The sequence below is a fragment of the Filicampus tigris genome, chromosome 17, assembly GCF_054856515.1.
Source record: "Filicampus tigris isolate MCC_2025a chromosome 17, RoL_Ftig_1.0, whole genome shotgun sequence".
Lineage (NCBI taxonomy): Eukaryota > Metazoa > Chordata > Actinopteri > Syngnathiformes > Syngnathidae > Filicampus > Filicampus tigris.
The window spans coordinates 11,251,832-11,279,676 of NC_141233.1; the positions used below are offsets into that span (position 1 = coordinate 11,251,832).

General features: G+C 40.5%; 2 protein-coding genes across 3 annotated transcripts; both read right to left on the reverse strand.

Moving 5' to 3' along the window:
* Positions 1 to 1,230: 1,230 nt before the first annotated feature.
* On the reverse strand, positions 1,231 to 10,686 carry slc43a2b (solute carrier family 43 member 2b). Its single transcript, XM_086057430.1, has 14 exons — positions 10,392 to 10,686; positions 7,890 to 8,184; positions 7,597 to 7,652; positions 7,420 to 7,496; positions 6,009 to 6,101; positions 5,799 to 5,932; positions 4,892 to 5,085; positions 4,661 to 4,804; positions 4,483 to 4,500; positions 3,725 to 3,857; positions 3,466 to 3,598; positions 2,689 to 2,762; positions 2,467 to 2,590; positions 1,231 to 2,399 (listed from the first exon to the last, which is right to left on the reverse strand). Exons 1-14 carry the CDS (start codon positions 10,549 to 10,551, stop codon positions 2,238 to 2,240), a joined length of 1,797 nt encoding a protein of 598 aa, XP_085913556.1. The 5' UTR covers positions 10,552 to 10,686; the 3' UTR covers positions 1,231 to 2,237.
* Positions 10,687 to 13,845: 3,159 nt separating this feature from the next.
* Positions 13,846 to 26,708, reverse strand: hephl1b (hephaestin-like 1b). Of its 2 annotated transcripts, XM_086057424.1 has the most exons (20): positions 26,402 to 26,708; positions 23,704 to 23,948; positions 22,701 to 22,913; positions 21,279 to 21,464; positions 20,939 to 21,193; positions 20,391 to 20,559; positions 19,956 to 20,095; positions 19,707 to 19,838; positions 19,424 to 19,629; positions 19,135 to 19,279; positions 18,761 to 18,973; positions 18,249 to 18,465; positions 18,027 to 18,166; positions 17,513 to 17,638; positions 17,322 to 17,428; positions 16,615 to 16,846; positions 15,852 to 15,991; positions 15,576 to 15,729; positions 15,436 to 15,456; positions 13,846 to 14,215 (listed from the first exon to the last, which is right to left on the reverse strand). In XM_086057424.1, exons 1-20 carry the CDS (start codon positions 26,572 to 26,574, stop codon positions 14,136 to 14,138), a joined length of 3,294 nt encoding a protein of 1,097 aa, XP_085913550.1. In that variant the 5' UTR covers positions 26,575 to 26,708; the 3' UTR covers positions 13,846 to 14,135. The 2 variants fall into 2 exon arrangements, with proteins under 2 accessions (XP_085913550.1, XP_085913549.1); XM_086057423.1 differs by having other exon boundaries at positions 17,322 to 17,638.
* Between the last annotated feature and the right edge of the window lie 1,137 nt (positions 26,709 to 27,845).

Here is a 27,845-nt window from a genome sequence, read left to right on the forward strand (position 1 = left end):
TTATGGTAATTACGGTAGCACCTTACATGCAGTTAGTCACGTTTACAACGTGTACAGTATCTTGGGTTTCCATGGCTTCTTCTCTGGATGGACCCATTTTCTTTCTTTCTTTCTTTCTTTCTTTCTTTCTTTCTTTCTTTCTTTCTTTCTTTCTTTCTTTCTTTCTTTCTTTTTTTTATTCTTTCTTTCTTGAAGTATTTTCTAGCATTCATAATCTCTGATGTTTTAGTGGGAATGTGCAAGGGGCATCATTTCAATGTTTCGCTACAATGACAACCACACTTGGGCCTACTTCTATCGGTATGTACAGTAAATACAGCATATACATGCAGCACATACACTGTACTTCTCAGCAGTCAGGAGACCACAAATGATCTGTTACCCCGATGCTATTTTTCTATTTATAGCTACACAGCGTAAGCTTCATAGCTGTAAGTGTAAAATGAACATTTGTGTCTTCTTCTTTTACTCTAGCACCCAAATTCCAAATACAATCATTGTCATTTAGAGCATTTATTTGGCAAATAAAAAAATAAATAGATAAATAAACACTTCCTTTTTTTTGTCTCATTTTAGGATAGAGCATTGTCTCTTATCAGCTGTTGGGTATGCATGAGGTTTGGTTGCTTTTGGGGTTTGATTCCTTGAATTTCCATAATAATAATCACGTGCGTAATCGTCCGATTTACAATAGGAAACAGCAGCAACAATTGGGCTCGGTAATAATCGACTTTAACCCGCAGGCGTCGCTGTGGGTTAACCCACATATGTATCCCCCGCCACTCGCATGTTTTGTTGCCATAGAATTGCATATTATTTCTTGATAAACTATTGCGTGTATAGTGCCAGATGGTCTTGAGACTGAGTCATTTGCTCGGTTTGTTTGTTGGTAAAACGTCTCACATAAAATGGCACCAAATAATCTTAAGTGATTACCCCAACTATAAAGTGTCAAACACAGCTGTTTCAAATGTGAAATATGTCATGATGTAAGTTTGGGGAAACAATAAATATTAATGTGAGCTGAGCTCAAAACCAAGTTGGGGCTACGTCTACATCTCAGTGGACGGGGATGAATAGAGAGGAGCAGAAATGACAACATTCCCATTTGTAAAGGTTTCATTGGTTAGAAAGAGTTTAAAGTGAATCTCTTGAAGCATTTGGTACCTAAATATTCATTTTGAACCTCAGAAGAATGAATGTGATTGCTCCTGTTATTAACAAGGAAAGCAATTGTATCTTTATTAAGGCACATCTGGTAAACATAAAGTACAAAAAAAAAAACCTAAAGCAGGTATGACACAAAATAAATATTCAAATGGTTACTTTGCTTGTAGCAATACCAAGAATGCAGTTCGTGTGATGTCCTTTATACAACAAGCCTTAAAGACCCTGACATACTGTACGTCTACAGTACTGTACCTACTTGAAAACAATGTAAGCCACTTAAATGTGGGGAAAGGTAGACTACAGTCAAAAATGACCATAGAAACACAAGGCGGTATTAAAATGAGTTAAGTCTTACAAACACAACAATTGTGCAATTACTTGCAAAGGAGTATCCGGGCCATCCTGAAACATCAGTGGTACAATTCAGAGAACAAAGTCAAAATATCACAAGAAAAAAAAGTGTATTTTAATCTTAACAATTAAATGTCAAAATGTGGTTAACATCATTCAGTATTTGTTAAAAAAAAAAAAAAAAAGATTTCTGAATGTGTACAGTACAGTACAGTACGATGACAATACTACCGGTACTCTTTTTTTTTTCTTGTAATATGATGATTTTTTTTTTTTCTTGTAACATTACAACTCTCTCGTAGTACATTTTGTGGCCCTTCTCTTCCCCCATAATCACTCAATAAAGTTGCCAAAGAGAATTTAAGCATTCAATTGTGTAAGCAGTTTCATAGGACAAAACAAGCTGCTAAAATGTGGAATACTGTGAGAAAATGACAAAATAAAGTTGAGGATTGGGGGAATGCAGAGTGCTGATGCCTCTTTCCTTTCACAGTCTTTCCTCTTCCGCTTCATTTATCCTTTTCACAGTTGTGTGGTAGAGTTCCACAGCACAGAGTTTAAATAAGAGTGTGGTGGTGTGTGTGCATGCTCAATATTTAGTCCTGTGAAATAGTATTGCTAAACAGGATTCGTTTGCACGCTGGTGTCTGCGTGGCACCACTCAAGATGTGCAGTATCTCATCATTCTTGCGTCATGTAGTCACTCCTCTCTGAAATTAAACAAAGGCCTCTGGGATGTCGGAGCCATTGATTTTGATGTAGATCTTGGCATTGTTCTCCTTCTCGTGCCTCTCCTTGTGGAGCATGTGTCTGTAGCAAACCAGGTAGAGAGGCAGCAGGAAGCCCAGCATACTGAGGGCGAGCAGGCCAATGTTGACCTGAAGGGGGTGACATCCACATTAGCCCAGAACATTTGTTTATGCGCATGTGTGTGTAATTACGTACCCAGAATGGGTCTCCCGCCAGGGGTCCCATCATTGCCAAAAAGAGGGGCTGCTGCAGCAGAGCAAAGACAGCACTGACTAGCGACTGCATGCCTGTTAGACTGCCAAACTGCGAGGAGGGGTACCTGGCATAATATAACAGGTGCATTTATTTAGCACAGTTTGAAAGATGATGCAGCTAGATAGTCACGTTAGGTTGGGATAATCATGCAGTAAAACTCACACAGCAGCATAAAGGCCACCAACAGCCGAGTGAATGAATCCTCTCACCACGGTGTGCAGGATGAATGACACGATCTGAAACAAGCAGAGGAGATTGGTGACCCAAAAAAAGCATGAAGGGAAGATTTTTATAATAACCCAGGACAAGTATTTAAGTTGTTGTCACCAAGCGGATAACATTTGTATTTGCGTTTTGGACAACTGTGAATAGAAATGACAATGTAATAGAATTGTCATTGCAGTGCCAAGTAGTGTAATCCTCCAATGAATTCCACAAAGTAGTACAACACAACAAACAAATACCAGTAATGTAGGGTATGCACTACTGTATTTGGTTTTCTTTGTATTTTTTTTATGCTTTCCCTGCTTGTTGTCAAACTGAAATGACTGTATTCTTTCAACCAATCGGACAGGCTTAGGTGTGGCTAGCTCCACCCTTTAGTTAAATTCCCAATGTCATTACGACAGACTTAGCTTTACAAATCGTGAACATGCAGTATTTGCAACGTCTACTCCGCCCACATTAACTTAGTAAAATGAATAAATGTAGGATCAGTGGTCATGGGTATGAGTCACTTGAAAAAAATGCAAACAGTAAAAGAATATAGATATTAATAACAAATATTGGCACTTTGTCAGAATTGGGCACTTAGACCTGCATTGTAAATCCAGCCTTTGACATTTGAAACCAAATTGGACAGTTGTTAATATTCCACTCTGAGTTGATGTTAACATAAGAATCAAGAAAAAGACAAATCTACAAAAAAAAACTGCTCACCTGCAGGGGGAGGTTGGGTATCAGGCAAGTGATCCCGAAGCCCACCAAAAGGAAATTCGTAAGCACAAATGCTCGCAGGGCGTTGGTCACCTTCTGGGTCTTTCTGTCTCTTCGCTTTTTCTTTGGTTCATCCCTGGTGATGATATCCTAGTTATTTTGGTTTTATGGCATTTCAATGTGGCATTTCTAAGCATTAATGTGTAAATATAAATGGAATCCAAATTTTGTTAAGATTATCGCAAAAATCTGTACAACTTACTTGTTGGATGCAACCTTTGATTCTTCTCCGTCATCACAGTCCTTCAACTTCCAGTCCATAATCTGACCAATCACAGGAGTGGTCATGAGGCAAAGCAGCTGAAGCACGCCGAAGATGGATGAGTACAAACTCACTGTGAGGATCAGGGCCGTATGGGTGAAAAACACAAATATTAGACGCTGAGAAAATACTGGATTTAGAGGCTGACATTAGATTAGACTGGTGAAGCATTTAGAACATTTTCATATGAACTGAAGACTGTGAAGTTAATTATTAGTATTTAGCAGGAAGTATGGTCCATTATTCAAAAACACAAAACTGAACACAGAAAACCATTAAAAGAGAAACTTATGAAGCGCTTGTATAATAGGGGATAAGTGAAAAGCTGCTCATGTGATGTGCATTTGCAAGGGCAAATTCAGCTAATAATTAATTACAAGCTATTATAAATGGTTGTTTCAAGCTGTAACTGAATGATGTCGGAAGGACTCAGGTGTAAACATGCCTCACAGTCTAGGTCAAACGATGAAGTTACAATAGCAGCTTTGAAGAAAAAGCAGGATGTTAGAGGTCATAAGCCTGGAGCGGAATGTTGCTGTTAGTGTTAAACTGCTAAATGTTAAATAAATACAAAACAACTGAAAGAACAACAACCAGAGCAGTGATTGTTGCGATCTAAGCTGCTAAATGTTAAATAAATGCTAGGTTATTGAAAGAACAGTGGCTAGGAACGGTGGCTGAATAATATGGAATCTTACCAAGTTCCATTCTTTCCACTGAAAACCAAAGATTGGGGAAAACAATTATTTTACAATCTTAACAATAAGACGAGCAGCACTGATTAAAAAAAAAACAAAACATTGTCAACATGATTCTTTGAGAATTTAGTAGGACATGACTTCAACCTATCAATTCCAGACAAACAACAATGCTAACCTGTGTTGAGGTCACCATCGCTGAGCACCTCGAGGACACTGTTCATGGCCCCCATGTAGAACAAGAGACGCAACTGAGTGACCGACATGGTCACCAGGCTGAGCAGAAAGATGGGCGTGGTGATCGTTTTCAGGAATGACTGGGCTGCATAACAGAGGAGATGGCTCGTTAGGATTCAAGTTAAGTAGCAACGAACGATCCAGGTGAGCGACTGAAGGCTGCATCTCCTACACTCTTCTTTGGGCTTTTCGTCCAACTCCAGGTCCATGGTGGAGAGGCAGAGCTTGCCCTCCTTGGTGGGTAGATCTTTCTGCACCAAGCTGTTGCCCACACTGAGACGACGGCCCACCGTGGTCACTTGGCGGTAAAACTGTTTGCCTGTGATTTTGTGGTCAAAGCCCAACCAGCTAAACTTGATCTTGACACTGAAAAAGAAAGGTCGGAAAGCAGGAATGATGAGCTTTGGAAAGACAAACTTTTATCAAGTTTTCATTTTATGCAACTCTTGTCTCTTAAAGTCAACCCAAACCTATTTTTCTCCAGAATATGTTCTATGCAGGCCCACTAGTTGAAACAAGGCATTCTGATAAATATTGGGTTTGTGGCGTATTAATCCACACATTTTGGTCCATCTGAAAATTACAAATGCTCAGGGCTCAGGAGAGGACCAATCACAGCTCACCTGTTTTCTGAAGCTGAGCCATGGTTGGTCGTCAGCAGAGCCCTGAGCAACTGTGATGTCATTTTCAGTCAACAGCAAGTGGCAAAATGGCCGCCCCCTGAGATGGCTAAAAACGGGGGGAATTTTGCTGCTTAACTCATATTCCACAAAAGGCAATATTCTTCATATTGCCTTATTTCAACTAGTCTGCCTGCATAGAACATATTGTTGAAAAAAATATGTTTGGGTTTACTTCACTTTAAGTACAGTATTTCAACTGCACTGGACTAATCCATACATATTGAGACTCAACTAGTTTATGTTCTAAAAGGAAATCATTGATATATGGTCTGCTATATCATTGTACAAACAAGTTCACTGTGTATTTGCAATAATGTCGGTACTGCTTACAAGTGACTACCACATCTCTTGTGTGTCACTACTACATCTCTTGTGTGTCACCGCATGTGTACTAACGTGTAGTCCATGTCCTCTGGTCCTGGGAAGGGTTCTAGGGGCCAGTTGAAGAAGCAGTTCATGAAGACCAGTCCAGCACAGGCTGCCCACACCACTAGAATAGTCATGAATGGTACGCCAAAGTCATAGATCACCTGCGCAAAATGACAGAACCATGGTGATAATCATGTCGACTGAAGGGTGGTTGAATACGTTATTTTTTTCTTTTACCTTGACGCCAGGGAAGGTGACAGCAGAAGAGGCATAAGAACCAATCATCAAGGCGATAAAGGTGGAACGCAAGTCCCCGAACATGTTTGGCAACTGGTCAAGGAGACAAACAATTGTCACTGTAAGCATTTGAGCTCAACCCTTTGAAGCACTACTCATGGTCTACGGTATATTTTCTACAGCTAAACATCATTTGTCAGCAACAAAATAAATGATCAGAAGGCTCATTTTTTTAAAAGGATAGTTGAAGTTCAACATCGAAGACAGTGAGGAATGTGGGTGGCAAACATTCCAAAATAAAGACATTAACAAGCTCTCTGTTTCGAGAGACTGAACAACAACAAGCACATTGAATTACATAAGAGATGGGAAAGAGGGGTGCCTCCATGGCGATGAGCCAGTAATTGCTACTGGATGTTGCCCAAGACCTTAAAGGCCATACGATTATATGATTGTATCACTCCGAGGTGAAGTCACGTAATAATTAACCAAACACTTATTGTTTTCAGTTTATTATGGTGTACGGTTGTAAAGGATAAAAGTGAAAGGGGGTTTGAGTTATATTGTGGATAGAGGGTATGTGTTCATGGTAAAAGAGTTAAAGAGCTCTATTTAGATATAGTATTGGAGACATTATACAGTATAGGCAGATTTACAAGAGTAGAGCCTCTCTTCCATGAACAGCATCACCATGGTACACTTTTGGACTGTGTGCTTCCTTATAGGCTCAAATGTAAGAGGTGGGGAACAAAGGGGAAAAGAATGATGTTGTGACTCCTAACAAGCATCAAACATTGTTGCTCCTTGCTGGAAATGAGGCATGTTTAATTCCCAGAATGGGCAATGCTGACGACAACAAAAAGAATGACTGGAAGTGGTGCAGAATTGCTTTTTTTTGTTGTTGTTTTTTTTTTACTTTGTCTTAACTTCACACTCTACCTAAGTGGTAAATGATAATTCTACTGAGGGGTGGTCATTTTGACTGAATTTATTTGATCAACTATACGAAGCAATAAAAATGTAAATTAATGGCATGTTATTTTCGTAAACATCGATATATATTTGTAATGTATCATTATTGAGTGGTATCAAACCTGTTGGAGTGTGGATAAACATTGACTTGAACGTTCAACTCCAAAGCTAAACGTGTGGAAAATTTTTGAGTTTTTAGATTAATCTCAGACAACTTGGTATAGAGTGGTGTTTAGCGTGGTGGTTATAATATGTCTGGTTTGTTATACATCTCTAGAGAAGAAAAACAGTTCTTAGATATTTGGTCAACATTTGACCAAATTCAACTGTTTTTGCTTACTTGCACACTTGCAGTACTGTGGGCGTACAGGATGAGAGGTTTCAGACAGTTGCTAATGTCTACAAATTACAAAATGCAAACGTCCATTCACACGCTTACCGTGAGGGAGGTGAAGGTCATGCACATGCCGCCAAAGCCATTGAAAGTTAGGGCGATAAAGATAAGGACTGAGAGTTCTGTAAAGGGAGCAAGTAAAACAGTTCATTGGTATGTCAACAGCCAAATAGGTAACTGACCAACAACCAAATATGTACTGTAGTATATATTGCACCTTACCGTTTGGTTGGTAGGCTCCATAAGCAATGAGCAGACAAGACAAGCCAAAGCATGTGCTGAAATGACAATAAACATATTTTCTCATTTAGATCTTGTAGTAGCTCTTCTGAGATACACCGAAAGGATGAGGGGCAGAGCCAGCTGCAACCCGTGGGCCCATATACGGCCGTGAGAGCATTTGAACTTTTACAATTGAACTGATGCAATTCTAAAAACAACAACACCACAGAGAAATTGTTACCTAAACATTTACCTTTAATGTTTGTAATATATAAAAATAAAAACTATTTCACCTGCCCAACAGTCGGAGTTTCCGAGGTCCATATTTGTCCATGACAATTCCCAGTGGCAGCGTGATAGCAGAGAGGAGGAAGGAGCCCACAGTGAAGGCCAGATTCAACATCTCATCCTGCTCTTTACAGATTAGCCAGCCATTCATCCTCAGAAGACCGTCCACCGGGACCAGGGGCTTCATCTCCACACCGTCTCCCAGGGCAACCACATCTTCTTCGCTATCGTCGTAGTAGTCAATGTACTCGTCCGGTGCTTGCGTCATCCCCAGGGACATATTGTGGCTGGAGCTGTTACCTGAGAATGTAAGTCCAATAAAGCACAATCATGAAGGTCTGTGAATCATTTGTATTTATGCGAAATAGATCGTTTTTTTAAATTTGCCTACAAGTGCATTAGAGCCATAGTAAGTGTTTCAATTGACCCTTGTTGAGTTTGTAGAGTTTATCCAGAGATTAAAATAATGTCATGGCGTTCTCATGGAAGGCCATTTTAGAAGGTGCAAAAGTCAAGGTTTACCTGAGATATTCGACAGTCTTTGCCTTGCAGTTTATATTGTTGGCATTACAGGTACATAATTACGCTCACTGGCTATAACATTACCCCCGGACAATCTAATGAGATCACAGTTCCACAACATATAGTAACTGTATATGTATGTAAAAATAGTTTTTGTTGACTATATTTATTTTTAAACTGATCCAACATTAATTTTATTGTTCATGCTTTACACAACAGTTGCATTAAAAAAGTTTAAATATGTTTTGTATAAGATATTTGTGACTTACTCGCATGAAACTGTATAGAACTTAATCACAGAAGTATTTTATTTAAGACGGCTATCATATCGCTTCATGATTATCATTGATTTGTCTGTTTTGTTTTTACTGTCAGCCCTCTCTAATTCCTACTCTTCATCACTTTTCCTATCAGCCTGTTGTTCCCTCCTTGTCCTTTATCAGCAGACTTTAAACTTCCGTATGGCCACTGATAAAGTGCATAGCTTTGCTATGTCGCGCTATCACCTGTCACATGCCTAAAAAAGAGCTGAGCTGGTGCTGCCATCATCTCCTTCTTACATCATTGAGCGCAAGATAAGAAGTGTGTATCATCACCCCGGAAGTTACCTATACAGGTGTGAAGGCCAAACATTTACTGTGGTCAGAGGCTGGCTCAGGCGTTAATAGACCTGTACAACAGATTGGGTTTTTGTTTGCTACAAGCTGTACATTTCGATAAAATATGCCCACTCGAGACTGAGTATTTTTGGCAATTTTGGGACACTTCCTATCGGAAATGAAATGAAACTGCATCTTCTGAATATCATACATACAATTGACAAATCAATTTTGTAAAGACCCTGTAGACGATAACTGAAACAAAACAGGCTGATCAGCCAATAGTCAACTTTGGTCACTGACAACATCCAGTGCATAGGGCAAGACATTATTTTACATATCACTGAGGATTCAGGGAATATGTCTGACCTAAATTAGCCTTTTGCGGGAAGGATTCTGCTTGTGGAAACATTCACTTTGAATGGCAAGGACAAAAATCATCAGTGCTTAATCTTTGCAATGCAATTTTGGCGCTTTCAGATGAACTAAGGGCCTACTTGGGGCCAGTCACAAGAAGGAGTCATGCCATATCACTTATGACAAAACCCGTTTCAACGTGGCAATTCCGTGCGTCTGCATGGGTCATTTAAGTACACTGTGACATTTGATGTTGGCCTCTCCAGAGTAGTTGTTCTGTTTTATTGATACTAGTTTTAAGCATAATGTTATGCATGATGAGCGCTCAAGTTAAATAACATAAAACATGGTTTTGGTGCACTTGCTGGCTTCACCAAAATGACCAAAGCGATACATTTCTTCTATAACTCAGTAATACGCTGGTTTACACTCCACTAACATTTCCAATTCCATCACTTCAAGTTCATTTTGCGCTTGCGGTGCTCTCCTAAATGTTCCTGGGTGAAAAAGTAGGCGGTACCAAAACACAAAAGCCTTTTTTAAATAGGGCTCTCCAGCACTTTAACCTGTTGCCAACAGAGCATGCAATCTGTTAGCATGAGTGAACGTGCAGTTTAGTGTGTGATATTCAACATCTTAGTGAATCACGCCTAATAAGAGCTGTTAGTACACACACAGTGTTTCTTGTCCTAGTCCTGTTCAGGGTATCTCACATTTTAAAAATCTGTTCAGATGTTACTTCCATTCATCAAATTGTAAAGCCATATGTACTGTAGGTTTACCAAGGGTATGCGAAAGATAGTTTGGGATAAAACTGGCAAGGACAAACAGTTGATGTGCTTACTTGACATCATCAGCTATTGGCCTGCCATCCTTATAACAGTTGTACGGTGCTTTTTCAATAACAAGAGATAACATTCGAGTTTAACTAGCCTGATTCAGGTCGGTCCTTAAAATAGTAAAACCCATATGGTTAATAGTAACACACAAAAAGCTGTGATGTTCAGTGACTCCCAAGAAGTCACTCACCTTCATCGCTGCAAAGGTACGAGTAGAAGCCCTCTGACTTGAGCATAATCAGAAGCGATCCCCATCCCAGGAGCACAGCAGAAAAGAGGAGATTCTCAATGATAGCAGTCACCGCCATCCACCAGCGGCGGGCGAATGCCGTGGCCAGCGTCGGGGCCATGGTTGAGGGAATGAAGATAGGCAGGCAGAGAGTGCTGAAATGCTGGAGAAGTGAGACTGAGGATCCCAAGGAGGGAAAAAGAGAGGGAGTCGGTTGTTGTCGCCTCGTTGACCGGTGCTTGCGATGAATGACCCGTGATCACTTTATCTGGGAAAAGACAAAGGCATAAGGGGAGGGGATGGTTTTATAGTCGGCCTATCGCTGCGGGACACTAAAGGCCAGTCAGGGCAACTTTTACAACAACAATTAACTGTGAACCCTGCCCAAGATAACTGAATGTGCTGCATGTGTGTGAAGCATTCTAACGTCATCTATCAAGAATGCTTACTGTAGTTTTTCACCAAACAAGTACTGATTATTAATATTCAGTAAACTAATGACTAATGGAAAATTATTCATTTAGACCACTTTGCTGGACCTCGTCATAATAACTGAATTAGTTTCTGTTGTTTTCTGGGAATAAAAGAGGGGAAACTGGTCCAAACTGGACTCCATCACCTCAGGGCCTCTCAGTCACTAGCCCCCCTGCCTCCCTGCCTAAATGTCCTCAGGGGCCCATTCAACCGCAGCGCTGCAATTACTGTTATCTTGTGCATTCAAAACATAAAGAGAACAGCAGACAAACAAATTACTGTAGACCAAACCATTCTATTGTATAGAAAATTACTAGTAACAAGGGGTTAATCACAGTTAAGGTTTCGGTGTCATTTATTTAAGAAAGAGAGCGATTCTAAAATGGTCTAAAGCGCAAATACATCCTTTTAAAATTTTCCATAATCATTCCATAATACAAACATAAGTCTTACCTCTTTGGATTGAATGCACCACCACTCGTGTGTCAAAAAGCCACATTTACAAAGGGTGTCTTTATATATTCTGTAAAAGGCCGTTGTAGGGCGCCCTCTATGGACAAGCGGCTGACTGACGTCTTTATCTGTGCAAAACAACTCTCGACAAAACAACTGCAGGTCTATATATTTCTATTGATACTGACGTTTGCGACACAACAAGTACTTTGTTTTTGTTGTCTGAAAATCAAACAAATGATGACATTGTTTTTTTGTTTTGTTTTGTTTTTTAATCTGAGAAAGATTAGGACATTATGATTCAAGTCAGACTAATTGTAGTTTATCACATAATAGATTCTTATAGATGAGGATGCGTGTTCTTTTTCCTTCTTCAGACTATGGATCTATACCGATACTGCACTGAAACGAGGAATTGATTGTTTGCCCTATTTACACTGCAACAATTGATCTTAAAAAAATAGTAGACATGAAATGGAAATGGGGAATTTAAGTAAAATGATCTGCCAGTTTTGACTGGGCAACATTTCTTCAAACAAATAGCCTAGAAAATACTAATACTACAACTGGTGTATTTACACTATACCTACAGAAGTAGAATTATGGTATATATATATTAAGCTAAACCTACTCTAACCAGTAGTAAAACCTAAATAACATGTTATAAGATATCATTAATAATTTTAAGTGAGCGTGGTAAGAAGAAATATCTTAGCATAAAAAGAACAAGTGTATTTTATTAACTTGAGATACTTCATCTTGTCAAGATTTTGTGTGTTGACTTGTATGTCTACTGACAGACTGTAATGTGTGTGGGTGTGTGTGTGTGTGTGCGGGGGGTGTTTTAACATTGAAACTACTGGAAGCATTGACCTGTTGACAACATGGAAATGAGTCGCTGAGTGGTCAATCACACTTAGTGTTATGTAATCATGTAAAGTTACAGTGATCATCATCTGATGTCTCAAACCATTCAGATTTGATCAGTCAGACATTGCTTAATTACTTTGTAGACTGTGAGTTTCTATCTGGGCTCGTCTGTATTTACTACAAACAAATCAATAGGTACGTATTTAAACATTTTAATTGAGCAGTAGTTTTTTTTTTTGGGGGGGGGGGGTGCTAACGAAAAGGCTGCAGGTAGGATTTTTTGTCAGACATTGAGCCCAGGTCAAAGCAATTCAATTTATCTTTGACGCTGTGTGTAAATTAAGTTTAATTCATTGATAGCACTTTTTCATCTGCATCTGTTTTGTTGGAGGTCTTGGAATGCACCTCGTGCACAGTCATAAATAAAACTGAAAGTTTGTCTCTACTTCCCTTACAATGCAGCTACTAATACTGGTGTAAGTCTACTTTGATATTACAAATTGCTGGTATTGAATAACAGGTATCATGGTGTGTAAATACCAAAAGGTGATATTGGCAATATAATTTCTGTAACGTGCTATTTGTGTGCATATTTGTTTGCCCATGCGTCATATCAATTTGTGCAAGTTTGTTATTTGAACTGGAAGTCAACCGCAACATATTTTTTTCAAGAATATGTTCCGAGCAGGCCCACGAGTTGAAACACGGCATTCTGATTAATTTTGCGTTTGCGGAATATAAGTTAAGCAGCAAAATGCACTAGTTTTTAGCCATCTCTGGGGGCGGGCATTTTGTCTTCTGTCGACTGAAAATGATATCACAACTGCTCACAACGCTGATCCAATCACGGCTGACCTGTTTTCTGAATCTGATTGATCGTTGTGAGCAGTTGTTATGTCATTTTCAGTCGACAGAAAAACAAAGACAAAATGGCCGCCCCCGGATATGGCTAAAAACGAGTGGATTAACACTTATTCCACAAACCCAATATTTATCAGAATGCCCTGTTTCAATTAGTGGGCTTGCATAGAACATATTCTTGAAAAAAAATTGTTTGCGTTGACTTTCACTTTAAGCAAGTATGCTACTATTGATATGCCTCATGTGGAGGTGATTTCTCTGTGTTGTATAATGTTACTTCTAAATGCAGTCATTTATTTAACATGAGTTCATGATTGTGGACATGCTAGATGTTGATACTTTATGACGCTCTTAGTTTTAAGTACTTTTGCGCAACCTTGTGGCATCTATACGTAATTGCAAACCTATTTAGGGTTTGCGACAGGGCTCGGCCGCTCTCCCTGCAAATGACGGAAAGTCATTAAATACCAAAATTTCCATTTTTTGGAGTGGTTTATTTTTTAGATACAGTATAAAGTATGCATAAAGTAAAAAGTGTAGAGATCTTTATAAACAGATTTTTTTTAGTTTTTGATAAAATAGAAATTCCAAACCAATGAAAAGCACATCTTAAAATGAAACCCTATATTGGCTAAATGCTACACAACAGCATCAACTGTCAGTATAACAAGCAGCGCCACCCTGTGGAAGTAGGCCATACTATCACGTGACGTAACAAGTGTGCACAACACTGTACTCAAACACAACTCACCTCAACTTTGACAAAAACATTTTTATTGTACAATTACATTCATATCAAAATATTTGGTGCAGCTGCGCTTAGCTAACCCAGATGAGTAAATGAAAATAGTGCAACATGACACAACATAGAAAGCTTCTAAGTTCTATACATACTGTATAAAATAGTTCCGTAGTAGTATTACACACACTAGAACTAGAATTTGGACTCGATTGACATTTGCATTAAGGCACGACGTTAAGTAAACAAATATTCAAGTGTGATTTTGCCCCGTTTTTCCAGTGTATTTTGACAGTTCCCACATTCCGTCAGTGCATCCCAGCTACTGCCAAAAGTCCAAATGTGAGGGAGAGAAACAACATCTGCCTGGCACCTTCAGAAGCAGGAGCTGCAGCAGGTTAGACACATTACAGCAACGGAAAAAGTTGTTTACATGTCAATCTAATAAAGTATTGTGAAACAGTGATGTATATATACAAAGGCCGCAACAGTAAAACGGTAAGCAACAGTACAGGCAAAATGTCAAATGGTAATCAGTGTAAAATCTGGATGTAATCTTGTCATTTGATACTGAAAAGTGATGAAGAAGATATCAAGAAGTTGATATTCGTCATTATACAATCTGGATTGAATTCAGCGCCTCACCAACTGCGGCACTAAATTCCCCTGTCCCCTAAATGCGTGTACGTATGTGTCAGCATTTTCAGGTGTTTACTTTCTCCCGTGAGTTTATTTTGATGGGTCACAAACTTTGTACAGGAAGTTCAGGCGTCCTTCAGGCCCCCGTTTTGTGCGCACACAATATTTATGAGTGAGGTTCATGTCATATTTTTTTTAAATAAATTAATAATTAGTTATTATTTTATTCAACTCTTACCATATTTTTTTAACCAAGAATTAGTCTATTAACTAACAAATCGAGAGACAAATTAACAAACAATTTTTACACTTTATTTGAAGAAAAAGGTTTTTATTTAAATCATAATGAACATTCTAAATAATGTAATCTTTTGTGAACCAGGGCGGCACGGTGGTCGACTGGTTAGAGGTTGTGGGTTAGAATCCGGCCCCGGCTTTCCTATGTGGAGTTAGCATGTTCTCCCTGTTCCTGTGTGGGTTTTCTCCAGGTGCTCCGGTTTCCTCCCACGTTTCAAAAACATGCACGGTAGGTTAATTAAACACTCTAATTTGTCCCTCGGTGTGAGTGTGAATGGTTGTGTGTCTTTCTTTGTGTGCCCTGTGATTTGCTGGTAACCAATTCATAGACAGCTGGGATAGGCTCCAGCACGCCCGCGATCCTTGTGAGGATAAGCGGTTTGGATAATGGATGGATGGATTTTGAGAACCAGCAAGTAGCATGCTAACACCGTCATTCAATTTTTTTCACTCTTGTTATGCACATTTGTTCTCCCTTTTTTCTGTTTGCGGAAGATATGTTCTTTCTGCTCCTGAATAAAACAAAATGGCCTGATTCTGGGGTTTCTCCTCACTTTATTTACAGTAACAGTTGGTAAAGGTCTGCAGCCCATTTGGTGCCAATCTTATTGACTGCCTTATTAAACAGTGAGGCAAGATCATTTGTCTGTGAGATCGATCATAACATCTTACCATGTGACTTGATCTCTGATTCTGAAAAAGAGCAAATGTGAAATAGTGAAAGCAATCCTTTATGGTATGTATTCACTATACTCGTGCACAGTGCGTAGCTGCTGTGCACGGTATAAGACAAACACGCGATACTAACTTACCATTGATGGTGAAGGTGGTCTCCATGCCTGCGTGGATATGATCAGTCACATGACAGTGGAGCAGCCATGTTCCCGGGTTTCCTGCCACCATCTCCACCGTTTGAAACGTCCCGGGAAAGAGGTCAAAAACGTCTGCGCGGTGGACGCGGTCAGTCTGACACAAACAAGCGTATTTACTGTACACTGTATCGATCTTGTGTGAAACAATGAATATGAAGAAAACAAAGACAATTTATGCGATGGATTTTTGTGCATGTGCGTGTGGTTAAAGCTCACCTTGTAAGTAAAAGTCTCAGCATGGAAGTGTACAGTGTGCATGTCCACTTCGTTGCCCATGCCCAGTAAATACCAGTCAACCTTTTGTCCCTGGGTCATCACCAGTCCATGGAGGTTGCCGTACAGTTTGCCATTAATTCCTACAATACACACATTTACACCATTTCAAACCTATGCAGTTCGTTCGGCGGATGAGCGATTTACAAATCTGCCTCACAATTCTGAGGCTGAGGATTTAAATTTGGGCCTCCATGTGTGGAGTTTGCATGTTCTCCCCTGGCTTGCATTGTTTTCCAAATTCCAAATAGAACGGCAGAAACTCTAAGCCAGAACTATAAGGCAGACATGCTAATTACATGTATACTGTGCTGCGTATTAACAAATGTACTGAAAGTGTCAGAACAATTACGGTACTGATGCCCCAAATTATATAATTGAAATCCAAACTACAAACACGTTTTCCCCTTTTAAATAATTCCAGGACAAGTTGTCCAACCGCAACGCTCAACTCTTCTCACGAACGTAATGAACACCACAGGATTTTTTTGTAGACGTACTGCTTGATTTTCTGGCCCACATTGATAGGAACAACTCATCGTTTGCCGCCTTGAAATATATCTTTTGCCTCACCAGACCTGGAAGCTGTCTGACACACTTCATATTTTTAAATGAATGCTCCCCACCCCTGTGTTAATATGTGAGATCTGTGTTCTAAAATTCTTCAAAGTTTGCTTCTTTCACTGGTCCTCTCTGCATGTCTTACCGTGCATCTTGTTGCTCTCCTCAAATTCTTCATCCGGTGCAAAGGTGTCAGGGTCCTCGCCGAGGTATGTTCTGATGTTCTCTTTCAAATAGTGGGACTGGTTCTCATCGTGCACCATGAAAAACAGAGCAAACTCCTTCTCTATGTCGAGCCTCTGTCGGTCGGGCCCCTCACCCCTCAGAGTCCCGGGCCTGCAGACCACCAGCGGCCCCAGAAGACCACTGTATACATCCTGAACATGCACAAATGCTTCATCATTAACTTTCCCACAACATGTCTCGTGTGTTGTATTTAACTTCCATTTATGGACAATAGTACTGGCACGCTTGGACATTCCATCTACAGAAATCGGAAACATCCAGCCATTTTAAGGCCTTTAACAGAATCCACTTTACAGGGAAGGCTTTCTACATGACTTTTAGAGCGGGTCTTTGGGAATGCGTGTCAATTCACGCAGAAAAACATTTGTTAGGTCAAAGGGCACTGATGTTGGCTCACAATCTTTGTTCTAGTTCATTCCAAAGGTCTTTGAGTTAAGGTTCCAGGGAAATTAAGGGGTTGAGTCAAGAGCTGTCTCCCAACTTTTTGGACCATATGTCCCAATTCGACTTCCACATGACAGGTAAGTTGATGATTAACACGTTCTTATGACACACTGTAAACTGTGTACTTCCACGTGACTTTTACTGAATGTAGACAACGTGTACCTTGATGAAGTTGACGTCAGAGTAGTAGGCGTAGGAAATGCAGTTAGGATCCGAGTCCCCTGGTCCGGACCTTTCAGGTACATTCCAGGACACCATTGTCAAATAACCTGATAACAGGAAATTGACAACCGTCAATGACCAATCGCAAGATAAATACATTCTGTAGTCTTTTTTTTTTTTCGCACTCTTACCAGACAGGACTGCGAGAGAAGGGCCAAAGGATTCAACGCCATGTGCAGTTATGCTAAATGGATGCCTTGCTTTATTTTTGAACATGACAACAATCTGTTCTCCCACCTCGGCTTTGATGATTGGACCTACATCGGAAAAAGAAAATGCCAACTTAGATGTATTCTAGCTTTGCTGATTAAAATAGCAGGTGTCAGTGTATCAAGACTTGAAGTGTGGTGGATTTAGCTCGGGATACTTCTGAGGCTCCAGACAGATCACGGGAATACGAATACGAAACTTGCAACTTGCTACCGGAGAGATTACAGAGGTACACTTGAGCAAGTTAGAAAACTCCATAACACTGTTCAAGGCATATTGTATTCCTTTTAACGCGGGCGCTGTCTCACCCACTCTGATTCTAGCCTCAACAGAAAATGAATTATTCGCTGGATGACCTTACTTACACCACTGCATTCCGTTTCAGGTGAGATGCGTGTATTGGACGTGATTGATTATAATGAATCAAAATCTCACCCAAAATTCCCAAGTGTTCTTGACTGGCATTCCTTTTCTTCTCAACTGTGAAGGTTTCATCAGTGTATTCTCTATACACGACCTTCTGGTAGCGTGAGCCAATTCGGTTCTTCCCTCGCCCCACAAATATATTGCCTGGACTGCAAAAAAAATATATATTTTTTTTCTCAGTTAATAACCAGGAGTATGCTATATTTTATTCGAAATCTCAGACTCACATACCTGTCCTCTGATGTGCTGTGGTGTTTCTCCAGCTCCCACTCTCTGCTGGGTGAGTAGTCCCACTCTATTTCTTCAGCGGCGATAAAATACTGAACAATTTTGGTCGGTGCTGTGTGTGTGCTCTTCACTTTGCGGCCTGGGCAGGAGGTTACCCTGTACTGCTGCTTCATGCCACCTGAGTAGTGGTCTGTTACTCTGCAGCTCACTTCGTAAGTGTCTGAAGGAGAAGCAAAGGAAACACAGTTGGTATCTGGGAATATTTGATTCTTTTCTATGCTTCTGACTTGGTGGAAACAGTTTGGGGAAGACCACCTGACGCTGTCCAATGAAAATCACTCAATCCACTTTCGCTCATCTGTCCTCATTAGTGTTAAGTGAGCTGGATCAAGATGGTAAATGGGCTGTCACTTATATAGCGCTATTCTACCTTGGGTACTCAAAGCGCTTTACACTGTACATTCATTCAAAAAACAGGATGTGGTGTTGTGCATGTAAATGTTTGTGAGACTGACCAGGAGTGTGTGGTTGCATCTCCACCGTAGTTGTAGTGTGAGGGAAGAGGTTGAGGGTGTCCCTCGTGGTGCCCTGCTTCTTGAAGGTGTTCCCCTCAAAATAAACACCGTGGATGTCCACCTCGGTGCCCAAACCAAAGGTGTACCACATGACTTTGTCTCCGGCGCACATGTCTAGTCCAGGAAGGTTCCCATACATGAACCCATTTATGGCTGTTGAAATACAGGGAAACACACAATTACATATTCCACAAACGCAATATTTATCGGAATGCCTTGATTCAATTAGCGGGCGTGCATAGAACATATTCTTGAAAAAAATACGCCTGGGTTGACTATCTTGTGGCATCTGTACACAATTATGAACTGCTCACCATGCATTTTGTTGCTCTCCTGGAAGTCTTCATCATCTACATTTGTCTCATTGGTGCCAAATCTGTCAATGTTCTCGTTCAAATACCAACTCAGGTTTTCGTCCATGACAGAAAACAGAAGAAAAAACTCCTTGTCCACACCATTCTGTCAATAATGAGAATAGAGGTCAAGGCATTAGGTATGCCTTTCACAGTATAATAAAACCCAATACAAGATCAATCTTTTCAGTATGTTGCAATTCTGCTGCATTTCAAACTGCAAATGTCATTTTTTTTCATGATTAGTGACCTGAGTTCCATTTTCCCCCAACGTTCCTCTGGTGCACACGAGGAGAGGTCCCACTAAGCCTGAGTTGGTGTCCTCAACAGGCGCCGTTGCGGAGTAGTACAAGTAAGGGATGCAGGGAGAGTCAGAGGATGACGGACCTTCCAGCACCTGCCAGGTGTAGGTGAAAGTCTCCCCCGGGGCGACGTGGGCACCAGGTTTGTCAACACCTTATGCACAGAAAGAACTGCAGCTGTCACACCTGTACCACAGCGTATCTTATTTTTATTTCCCACCGTTTACTCACCATCATTATAGCTGCTTCCTTGAAAGCGTTTTTCATAGTGCAGACCATGAGGATGAATGCTGTAGTTTCGATCAGCCCGATTCAGGAAGGTCACTCTGAGGGTATCTCCTTCCTCCGCTCTCAAGACGGGACCTTAAAAAATATACGGCGCATTGGAGGGTGACAGGATTATGCAATTGGAAGGCAACATGTGAGGAGGGGTTAGGGTTATTTAAATTGAGCCTTTTTTTAGCAACTGATAAGCCTCACCTAAGATTCCTAAGTGGAGAGAATCAGAACTCTGTAATTTTTCCGCGCTGAAGGTATCATCTGTGTACTCTTTGTATATCACCTTAATGTAGGTACCGCCGATCCGACCGCCATCTTTACCAAAAAATGTCTCTGATGAACTGGAAAAAAGGCATGTGTGGAAATGTAGCTGGATTTTGTACAAAAATAAAGATCAGATACATGATAAAGAAAGATAATATATAGTAAATAGTTAAAGGGATGCTACTGTAAGCGCAATTTTCTTCAATAAAATGATATTCATTTACATTAACAAAACAAAATATAAGAACCCAAAAGTAAAACTATGTAGTTGACTGTAATCAATCTACTCGAACTTTGTAATTACATTTTTCAGTCTGTGTCCTATAAAGGGTGAATAGGCTGTCCCCTTCTATACGGGACTACCGGTAATACCTGTCGGCATCAGTGAGGGTAACATTTTGGATCAGATCTGTTTCCAAGGGAGCATAGCTCCACAGCGTTTTCTCTGCTGCCACGTAGTAATTCCTTACAATACCACTCATCTCTGTGGAGCTGCTCTCATTGCTGCATGACTTCACTTGATAAAAAGCCTGCATCCCAGCTGAAATAGGAAAGAAACAGTTGACACACGCTTGGGATGACATGGAGGCTCAACACTGAGCTGACAGTCAAAATGTTCACATTTATTGTTTTCTTGTTTGAGCTCACTTTAATCTCTAAACTAAAATGGTTGATTTATATACTGTGGTATTAAAAACAAAATACATTCACCTTTCCTCATGTCATGAATAAAATAAATTGTTATGGAGAATCTGATATAATACAAAAGAATCAGATTTCCTTGGTTTTAGTATATTTACTGTATATAGATCTTAATCACTTCCCTGTTGGAATTAATTTGTCCAGCCTTACTGTGCAAGTTTCTCATGTTTACAGTACAGGAACAGATGGGGAGTCGGGTTCAAGATCAAGCGCCCTACCCTGCAGGTGGTCATTAACTTGGCAGGTCAGCAGCCACTTGCCCCCTGCTGTCGGGACCATCTCAGCTGTAGCAAAAGTGGCTGGGAAAAGGCTGAGCACGTCGGTTCGGTGGCCGCGGTCCAGTAAGGTATTTCCATGGAAAAAGGCAGAGTGAATATCCACCTCGTTACCCATGCCAAACAAATGCCAAGACACTGCACGGTGCTGGCATAGCTCGATTCCGGGCAGGTTACCAAACATGTACCCATTAATGGCTATTACACAAGGGGACAAAGGGAGGTTAGTGGGAAGGAGTTGACTGAAACAAACATGTTACATTAGTTTAAGAAAATCTATTACCGTGCATCAGGTTTGACTCCACAAAGTCTTCGTCTTCACGGTCAACCCCAGCTGGATCGATACATCTCTGAATGTTGTCCTCGAGGTACCAACTCAGGTTCTCATCCACGACGTTAAACATCAGGAAGACATCCTGGGCCACGTCATTGCGAGCTATGCCCTCTTCACTACTCTCTTTTAGGATTCCTGAGGAGCGAAAGGTGAGATGCTGTCCTAGGCTCCATTTACACTGCAGGTCAATCTAAGTGCCCCATTTTAATATGCGCTCATATTTGATTTTTTTGGAACCCATATCCGATAACTATGTATTTACTGAACACATCAAACAAACCGCATGCACACATGCCAAAACATCAGTAAAAAGCACACAAGAGGGTAAGCTGAAGCACTATAACATTATAACAGCAGGGAGGCGGGGTACGCCATGGACTGGTTGCCAGACAACAACCACTGTTCCACCTGTGGGCGATTTAGAGTCTTCACCTAACCTTACCCGAATGTTGTTAGAATGTGGCAGGATGCAAGCAATAGAAGAACATACAAACACACAGAAAGGTCAAAGCCGGGATTCGAACCTCAAACCTTTCAGAGGCGCATATGCTCACCTCATGCTACTTAAAATGGAAATCAACCCCAAATTTTTCTTAACAATGTGTTGTATGCAACCCCACTAGTCTAAACACGGCATTCTAAATTAATATTGTATTTGTGGAATATGACTTAAGCAGCGGCGGCACGGTGGTCGACTGGTTAGCACGTCCGCCTCACAGTTCAGAGGTCGTGGGTTAGATCCCGGCTCTGGCCTTCCTGTGTGGAGCTTGCATGTTCTCCCCGTGCCTGCGTGGGTTTTCTCCGGGTACTCCGGTTTCCTCCCGCATTCCAAAAATATGCATGGTAAGCTGATTGGGTACTCTAAATTGCCCATAGGTGTGATTGTGAGTGCGGATGTTTGTTTGTCTCTGTGTGCCCTGCGATTGGCTGCCAACCAGTTCGGGGTGTCCCCTGCCTGCTGCCCGATGACAGCTGGGATAGGCTCCAGCACGCCCGCGACCTTTGTGAGGACAAACGGTATAGATAATGGATGGATGGATGGACTTAAGCAGCAAAATCCACCTGTTTTTCTCCAACTCACGGGATGGACATTTTGTCACTTGCTGTCGACTGAAAATGACATCACAGTCACTCAGGGCTGAGACAACAGCCAATCACGGCTCAGTTTCAGAAAACAGGTGATCCATATTCTGTTATGTCTGATGCCGTTACGCTGGTTGGTACTCGACAGTTGGATAATCAAACAAAACAAAACCAAATGCCCACATTTTGTTCACTTTTAACAACCGAGCATTAATAGTGACGCTGGCACGTTGCTCAGCACTGCAATCAGTACCCTAGGTCATTACATGTAAGCACATGCCTCCATACCTTTTTTGCACGTAAGCAGCGCCCCTATAAGTCCAGAGGTTATATCCCGGGGGGCTTCCAAGTGAGAGTGGTACACCCAGGTCAAGCAGTTGGCGTCGTCATCAGTAGGGGCAAATTCGGGTCTGACCTCCCAGCGGTAAGTGTAGGTTTCCCCTGGTGGTACAGAGTCATCCTTCTTGAGGTGGCCAGATGTCCCATCTGGATAAAGCGCTCCTGGAAGGTGAAAAAAAAAAAGACAGTTTCAGTTTACATTTAAAATTTACTGTGTATATTATGTGTGCTTCCTAGGTTTATATAGTGCCGTCCTAAATGGAATGATTTATGTGATCTGTCTGCATCTAAGTATGCCACAGTGTACTTGACACTGTTTTTCCTCAGAATTTGCTGGTTTAATCAGTATTTCTTCAAGTGAGGCAACAAAGCAACGCGTCTTCCTCTTTTTCCTCATTTCCTCAAACCCCTTATCAAGGATCTATTGCAACAAAAAAAAAGACTAAGACTTTGGCATGCCTTATCAAGAACTCAAAGCAAGAAAGTCGCTTTTGTATATACTGTTACTTGTCTTATTCTTTTCTGGGTAAATATATTTCTACTTCCAGTTTCCCAAGAGGTATCCCAAAGGCAGTGACCTTCTCTCTTCTGAATAGTGGGGGATGGGGACCTGTTGCATAACAAAGGATTCAAAAATACTTGAGCATTATTGTCCAGGGAAGATGTCCTAGCTACAAAACCGAGCATCAAGCTATAGATTGCTGTGGTTTTTTTTTTACTATGAATGAGCATCTGTTCTGCCAGTCACAAATGTAATTTAAGATTTTTCACAATTTAAAACAGTTACCATGTGGTTTAATAAAAGGTAAGTGCTTGCTTACGGACACATTTTCAGCCCTGCCAGCTGTTTAATCTCACACTAGATGCGTTGACATTGAAAGGCACTTATAAGTCACTACTATTGATGTACCGTGCGCGCGTGCGGTCATAAAATGTATTCTTTAAAATCTACCTTCCATGTTCTTCTCATAGAAAACTCCATGGGGATGCATGGAGTAGTTCCTGGATGCCATGTTCTTCAGGTGGACCACGATGACGTCGTCGATCTCAGCTCGCAGGATGGGCCCCAGGAAGCCCAACCAGGTGGGCCGGGGGGCTTGTTGGCTGTATGTGGCATCGGTGTACTGTCGGAACATGGCCTTCTTATAAACACTGCCAATACGCTGAGGTCCTCTCACCAGAAAGATCGATGCATGCCTGAAACGGATCACATATGAAGTGATATTTCAAGTAAATCGCTGTATGTTCTCAAATGGATCCGGCAAAAGTCACCTATGTGAACCACTAACACTTAAAATAGCCCCAGAAGAACACAGCGTACCCTTGTGAAGAAATTACCGCATAAAAGGAGCTCAGAAGAATTGAATTTGCATTTAAGGATTATGTTTTTGATAAAATCAGGAAAAGACATTTTCCCATTCAATCAAAAGTAACACTTTGGGAAAACAAAAATACCAACATAGGCAATCTGCCTGTCCATACTAACTACTGTATACGTAGTACGGCAATAAATACATTTTCTCTTTGGATGAAATGTCACGGCAGGAAAAATACAATGAGTGCCATACAAAAACATAATCATGGTAACTGGTAAAAAAAATGGGTACACAGTAATCTTACTGAAATAGAAATAGCAAGTAAATAAAAATCCACTTTAGTCTGTATGGCTGCAAAAAAAAAATGTATGACGTAATGTAGTGCCCTTTTGAAGGGTCCAAATTGAATAAGAGAATTTTGACGCTAAGTATGTTTGTCCTCCAAATGATGGATTAAAAAGGCTATAATATATCTTCATTTATTGTCGATGACTAACCGAGACTCAAGAAATGAGTCACAGGTCAAATGTTTCTTTAACACACAACAAATTGAATGAACTATGTGTATAGGTGACAACTCGATTCAGTAAGGGGAGAGAACTTTTCCAAGACACCCAAAATGTTGAAATTGAAACAGGAAAGCAAAATGTTTCAAAAGTTCAAAACAGTCTATGCTAAAATGCTTAGTATGACACCAGCCCAAAAATGTAAACCACAGTGATTACTGGCTTCTGGGAAGAAAAAAAAACTGTTTGGCTGATCCAGTAACTCAGAAAAGTCCAGTATTATGCAATCATGCTCCTCTGGTATGCTTCAGGTCAGACCTTGAAGGATGTTTTGACAGTCCCAAGCTCATCCCTTTGAGCCTCAGTACATGGTGGACTTTAAATCATATTATTGTGACTAAAGTGGTCAAACTGTGCAAATTTAATCTGGATTAGAACGTTTACAGAAATTACACCTAAAAAGAGATGTCCAAGATTAGATTGATCTTTTCATGCACCAAAAAACGCGACAGGAAAGTTCCCAATCTGTAAAGTAGTAATGAATACAGAAGAAGTACTTGCGGGACCACTCCTGTGACAGTGACATTACACCCATAAATCCAATCCATCTTTATTTTTATAGCACTTTTAAAACAACGTGCTGTTGACAAAATTGCTGTACAGACAGTCTCTCTGTACAGCAGAGAGGTTAAAACACAACAAAGTATAATATATATGATGCAGGCATGTGTAACAAAAAAAAAACAACAACAATAAAAGTGTCCATTCTCAAATTGTGTTAAAGGCCAAAGTGAAGAACTGCATTTAAAGAGAAAAGCTATAAAGTGGAAGTGAACCAGCCTGTCTAAGGTGCAGAGGCAGCTCATTCCACAATTTGGGGTCAGCAACTGTCCGATTGTTTTCTCTTTGTCTTTGGAACAACTAACAGAAACTGTTGACCTGAGGGAGCATACTGGGGTGTCAGGCCGGAGCAGTCCGTCGGGTAGGACGATACCGCAGTGGCATTTAAAAACCAAAGAATTTAAAAATAAATGTGCAAACAAATTAGGAGGCAGTGCAATGACTGTAAAAGTGGTTTAACAATCTCGTTTCTTTGTGCCAGTCAAAAGGCACGCAAGCAGTCTTCTGAATCAGCTGCAGTCGAGCAAAAGGAGCTAAATAGACAGTTTTTTATCTTATTCTCTGACTTGACGTTACCATATATCCTCTGTGATAATGCCGGACTGTATCATCCACTTGAATAAATGAATGCTGCACCTCGAAAAGACTTATTTTTTTGGTGACGGGTTGTGCCACTAGACGGGTGACAGTAACATTTGAAAAGCGTTAGCTAAATACATTTGATTAATGGGTCGCTTAAGTGGTGCAGAAGGAACTGGTCAGGCATGTAGGTAAGTCTGGGCAGCTTCATTTCCACCTATTATACTGCTGCAGTCAGCTCATTATTTTATTTATTGCATCACTCATGACTTCGGTTTGAAAAAGACTTTTGCTTTTGTGAAGTATTGAACGTTTTTGTGGGGGGTTGTAATATAATGGACTTCTAGGACAACATCTATATGAGGGTTAAGCCAAAAGGGAAAGAACACTATGGCTGCAGGTGTCCCACGAAATCAATTTATATTATGAAGGCGTCTTTTATATAGTCAATGATAACACAGAAATTTAGTCGCAAAATAGGTGAAATGGACAGTCTTTGACCCCTTTTGCATGTTACACTTTCTTCTGAGTCACTGCTGACCTCAATGTGCATCCTCCAGCTCCAAACATAAAAAATCTATATGTTTGGGCTTTTTACTGTATAAAAATAAACCAGTGATACACTCACTCATCATTTGCGACGTCCAAATTGTTCAGCAGGTTTTTTCCACTTGGCGCATAATCCCACAAGTCCTCGATGACCGCCACATAATAGACCCTTTCTCGGCCCCGCGTCCCCTCCGCGGCCAGACAGAAGATAAACAATAAACAGCCAGATAATGCCGTCAAAATCCGCTCCATGGTCGCGGGGGACCCCAGAGATGTTCACCCGAAGCGAAACAAAAGGGGGCGAAAATCCACGCCGCGTTTCAGTGCGGAAGCGCGCTAACAGAACGCAACAGGTCAGAGGACTTGAGAGTGTGTGTGTGTGTGTGAATGAAAACAGTAAGTCTATTGAGGCAGGCAAGCAGCGACCGCCTCCGTGGAATGATGCATTAAAAAAAATAAAAAATAAAAAAAACACGCAATCCTCACTTGATAATTATACCAGATTTGTCATAATTATGGTGTCCTACAGGGAAATTAATGTAATGGTTGCAATTATGTGAAAGTGCACAGTCACGAGTCACGGGAATATGTGATTTGGCTGTCAAATTTCCACATGGGGATGGATGAGAACCTTTCCTCATATGTGCGTGTGCTTTTCAGTAAATTAAAGTAAAAAAGTGATTGTTTCAGGAGTTCAACTACAAAAATGAAACTCGTAAACTGTTAAGTCGAATTCCGTAACAATTCATGTGTTTAAAATCATTAAAATCATTTTGATTTTTTATATATTATATTTTCTTGATGGCGGATTTGGGTTTTTTGTTAGCTGCAAGCTTAAAATCACCAAAATTATTGTAAAAAATATATATATAATTGTGTGTGTTGAATGTATGTAAAGTATGACATTCACAATGACAATTTTTATTATTGAGGTTGTATTTTGCATCATGGGAGCTGCTTATCACATTTTACCCTGTCATGACGAATAAGGTAATCAAAATGTTAGATAGCATTGTCAATTAGAGCTTAGAGCAATTATCCACACGGAAAGGTTGATATATCATTATGCAGGTGCACTTAATGTTATAACTAGTAGGTAATACAGTAGTATCTGAAGATGTGATGCTGACATCTATTGACTACCTATGTGCATTACATACGCAGAAATTGAGCATAATAAACTCCTGGTAAAACGTAATAACTCAGTACTCTGGGTAATGATTTTGTACTAGTACTATGTATCCTAATTGTCCAGTGATTGGAGCTCACCACAAGTCCTTTTGGCTGGGGAGTTGATTATTTTTTGTGGCACCACCATGGCACCCACTTAACCTCCTGAAATCTTAGGTTGGGTGGGGTTAGGGTTCTCGGGATCCATTTTATTGCCATTCTTATTACCAAGACTTGGTAAAGAATGCCTACTGTATATTGGATTTACAATTTTCATCATACATTACAATTTTCATCATACATACGCATTTGAATGTGAAGTAACATTTCTATTTTACCTTAGTTATTTCATT

Bases quoted from the DNA above. Each gene is read 5' to 3' on its own strand.
- slc43a2b (XM_086057430.1), bottom strand. From the start codon at position 10,551: ATGGCCCCGACGCTGGCCACGGCATTCGCCCGCCGCTGGTGGATGGCG. The intron at 6,102-7,419 runs GTAAGCGTGTGA...CTCCTTGACCAG, and splicing joins TGACCTTCACCTCCCTCACG to TTGCCAAACATGTTCGGGGA. The intron at 4,805-4,891 runs GTAGGAGATGCA...TCTGTTATGCAG, and splicing joins CGAAAAGCCCAAAGAAGAGT to CCCAGTCATTCCTGAAAACG.
- hephl1b (XM_086057423.1), bottom strand. From the start codon at position 26,574: ATGGAGCGGATTTTGACGGCATTATCTGGCTGTTTATTGTTTATCTTC. The intron at 23,949-26,401 runs GTGAGTGTATCA...GATCCGTTTCAG, and splicing joins TTGGACGTCGCAAATGATGA to GCATGCATCGATCTTTCTGG. The intron at 18,167-18,248 runs GTATGTGAGTCT...TTTTTTTTGCAG, and splicing joins CACAGCACATCAGAGGACAG to TCCAGGCAATATATTTGTGG.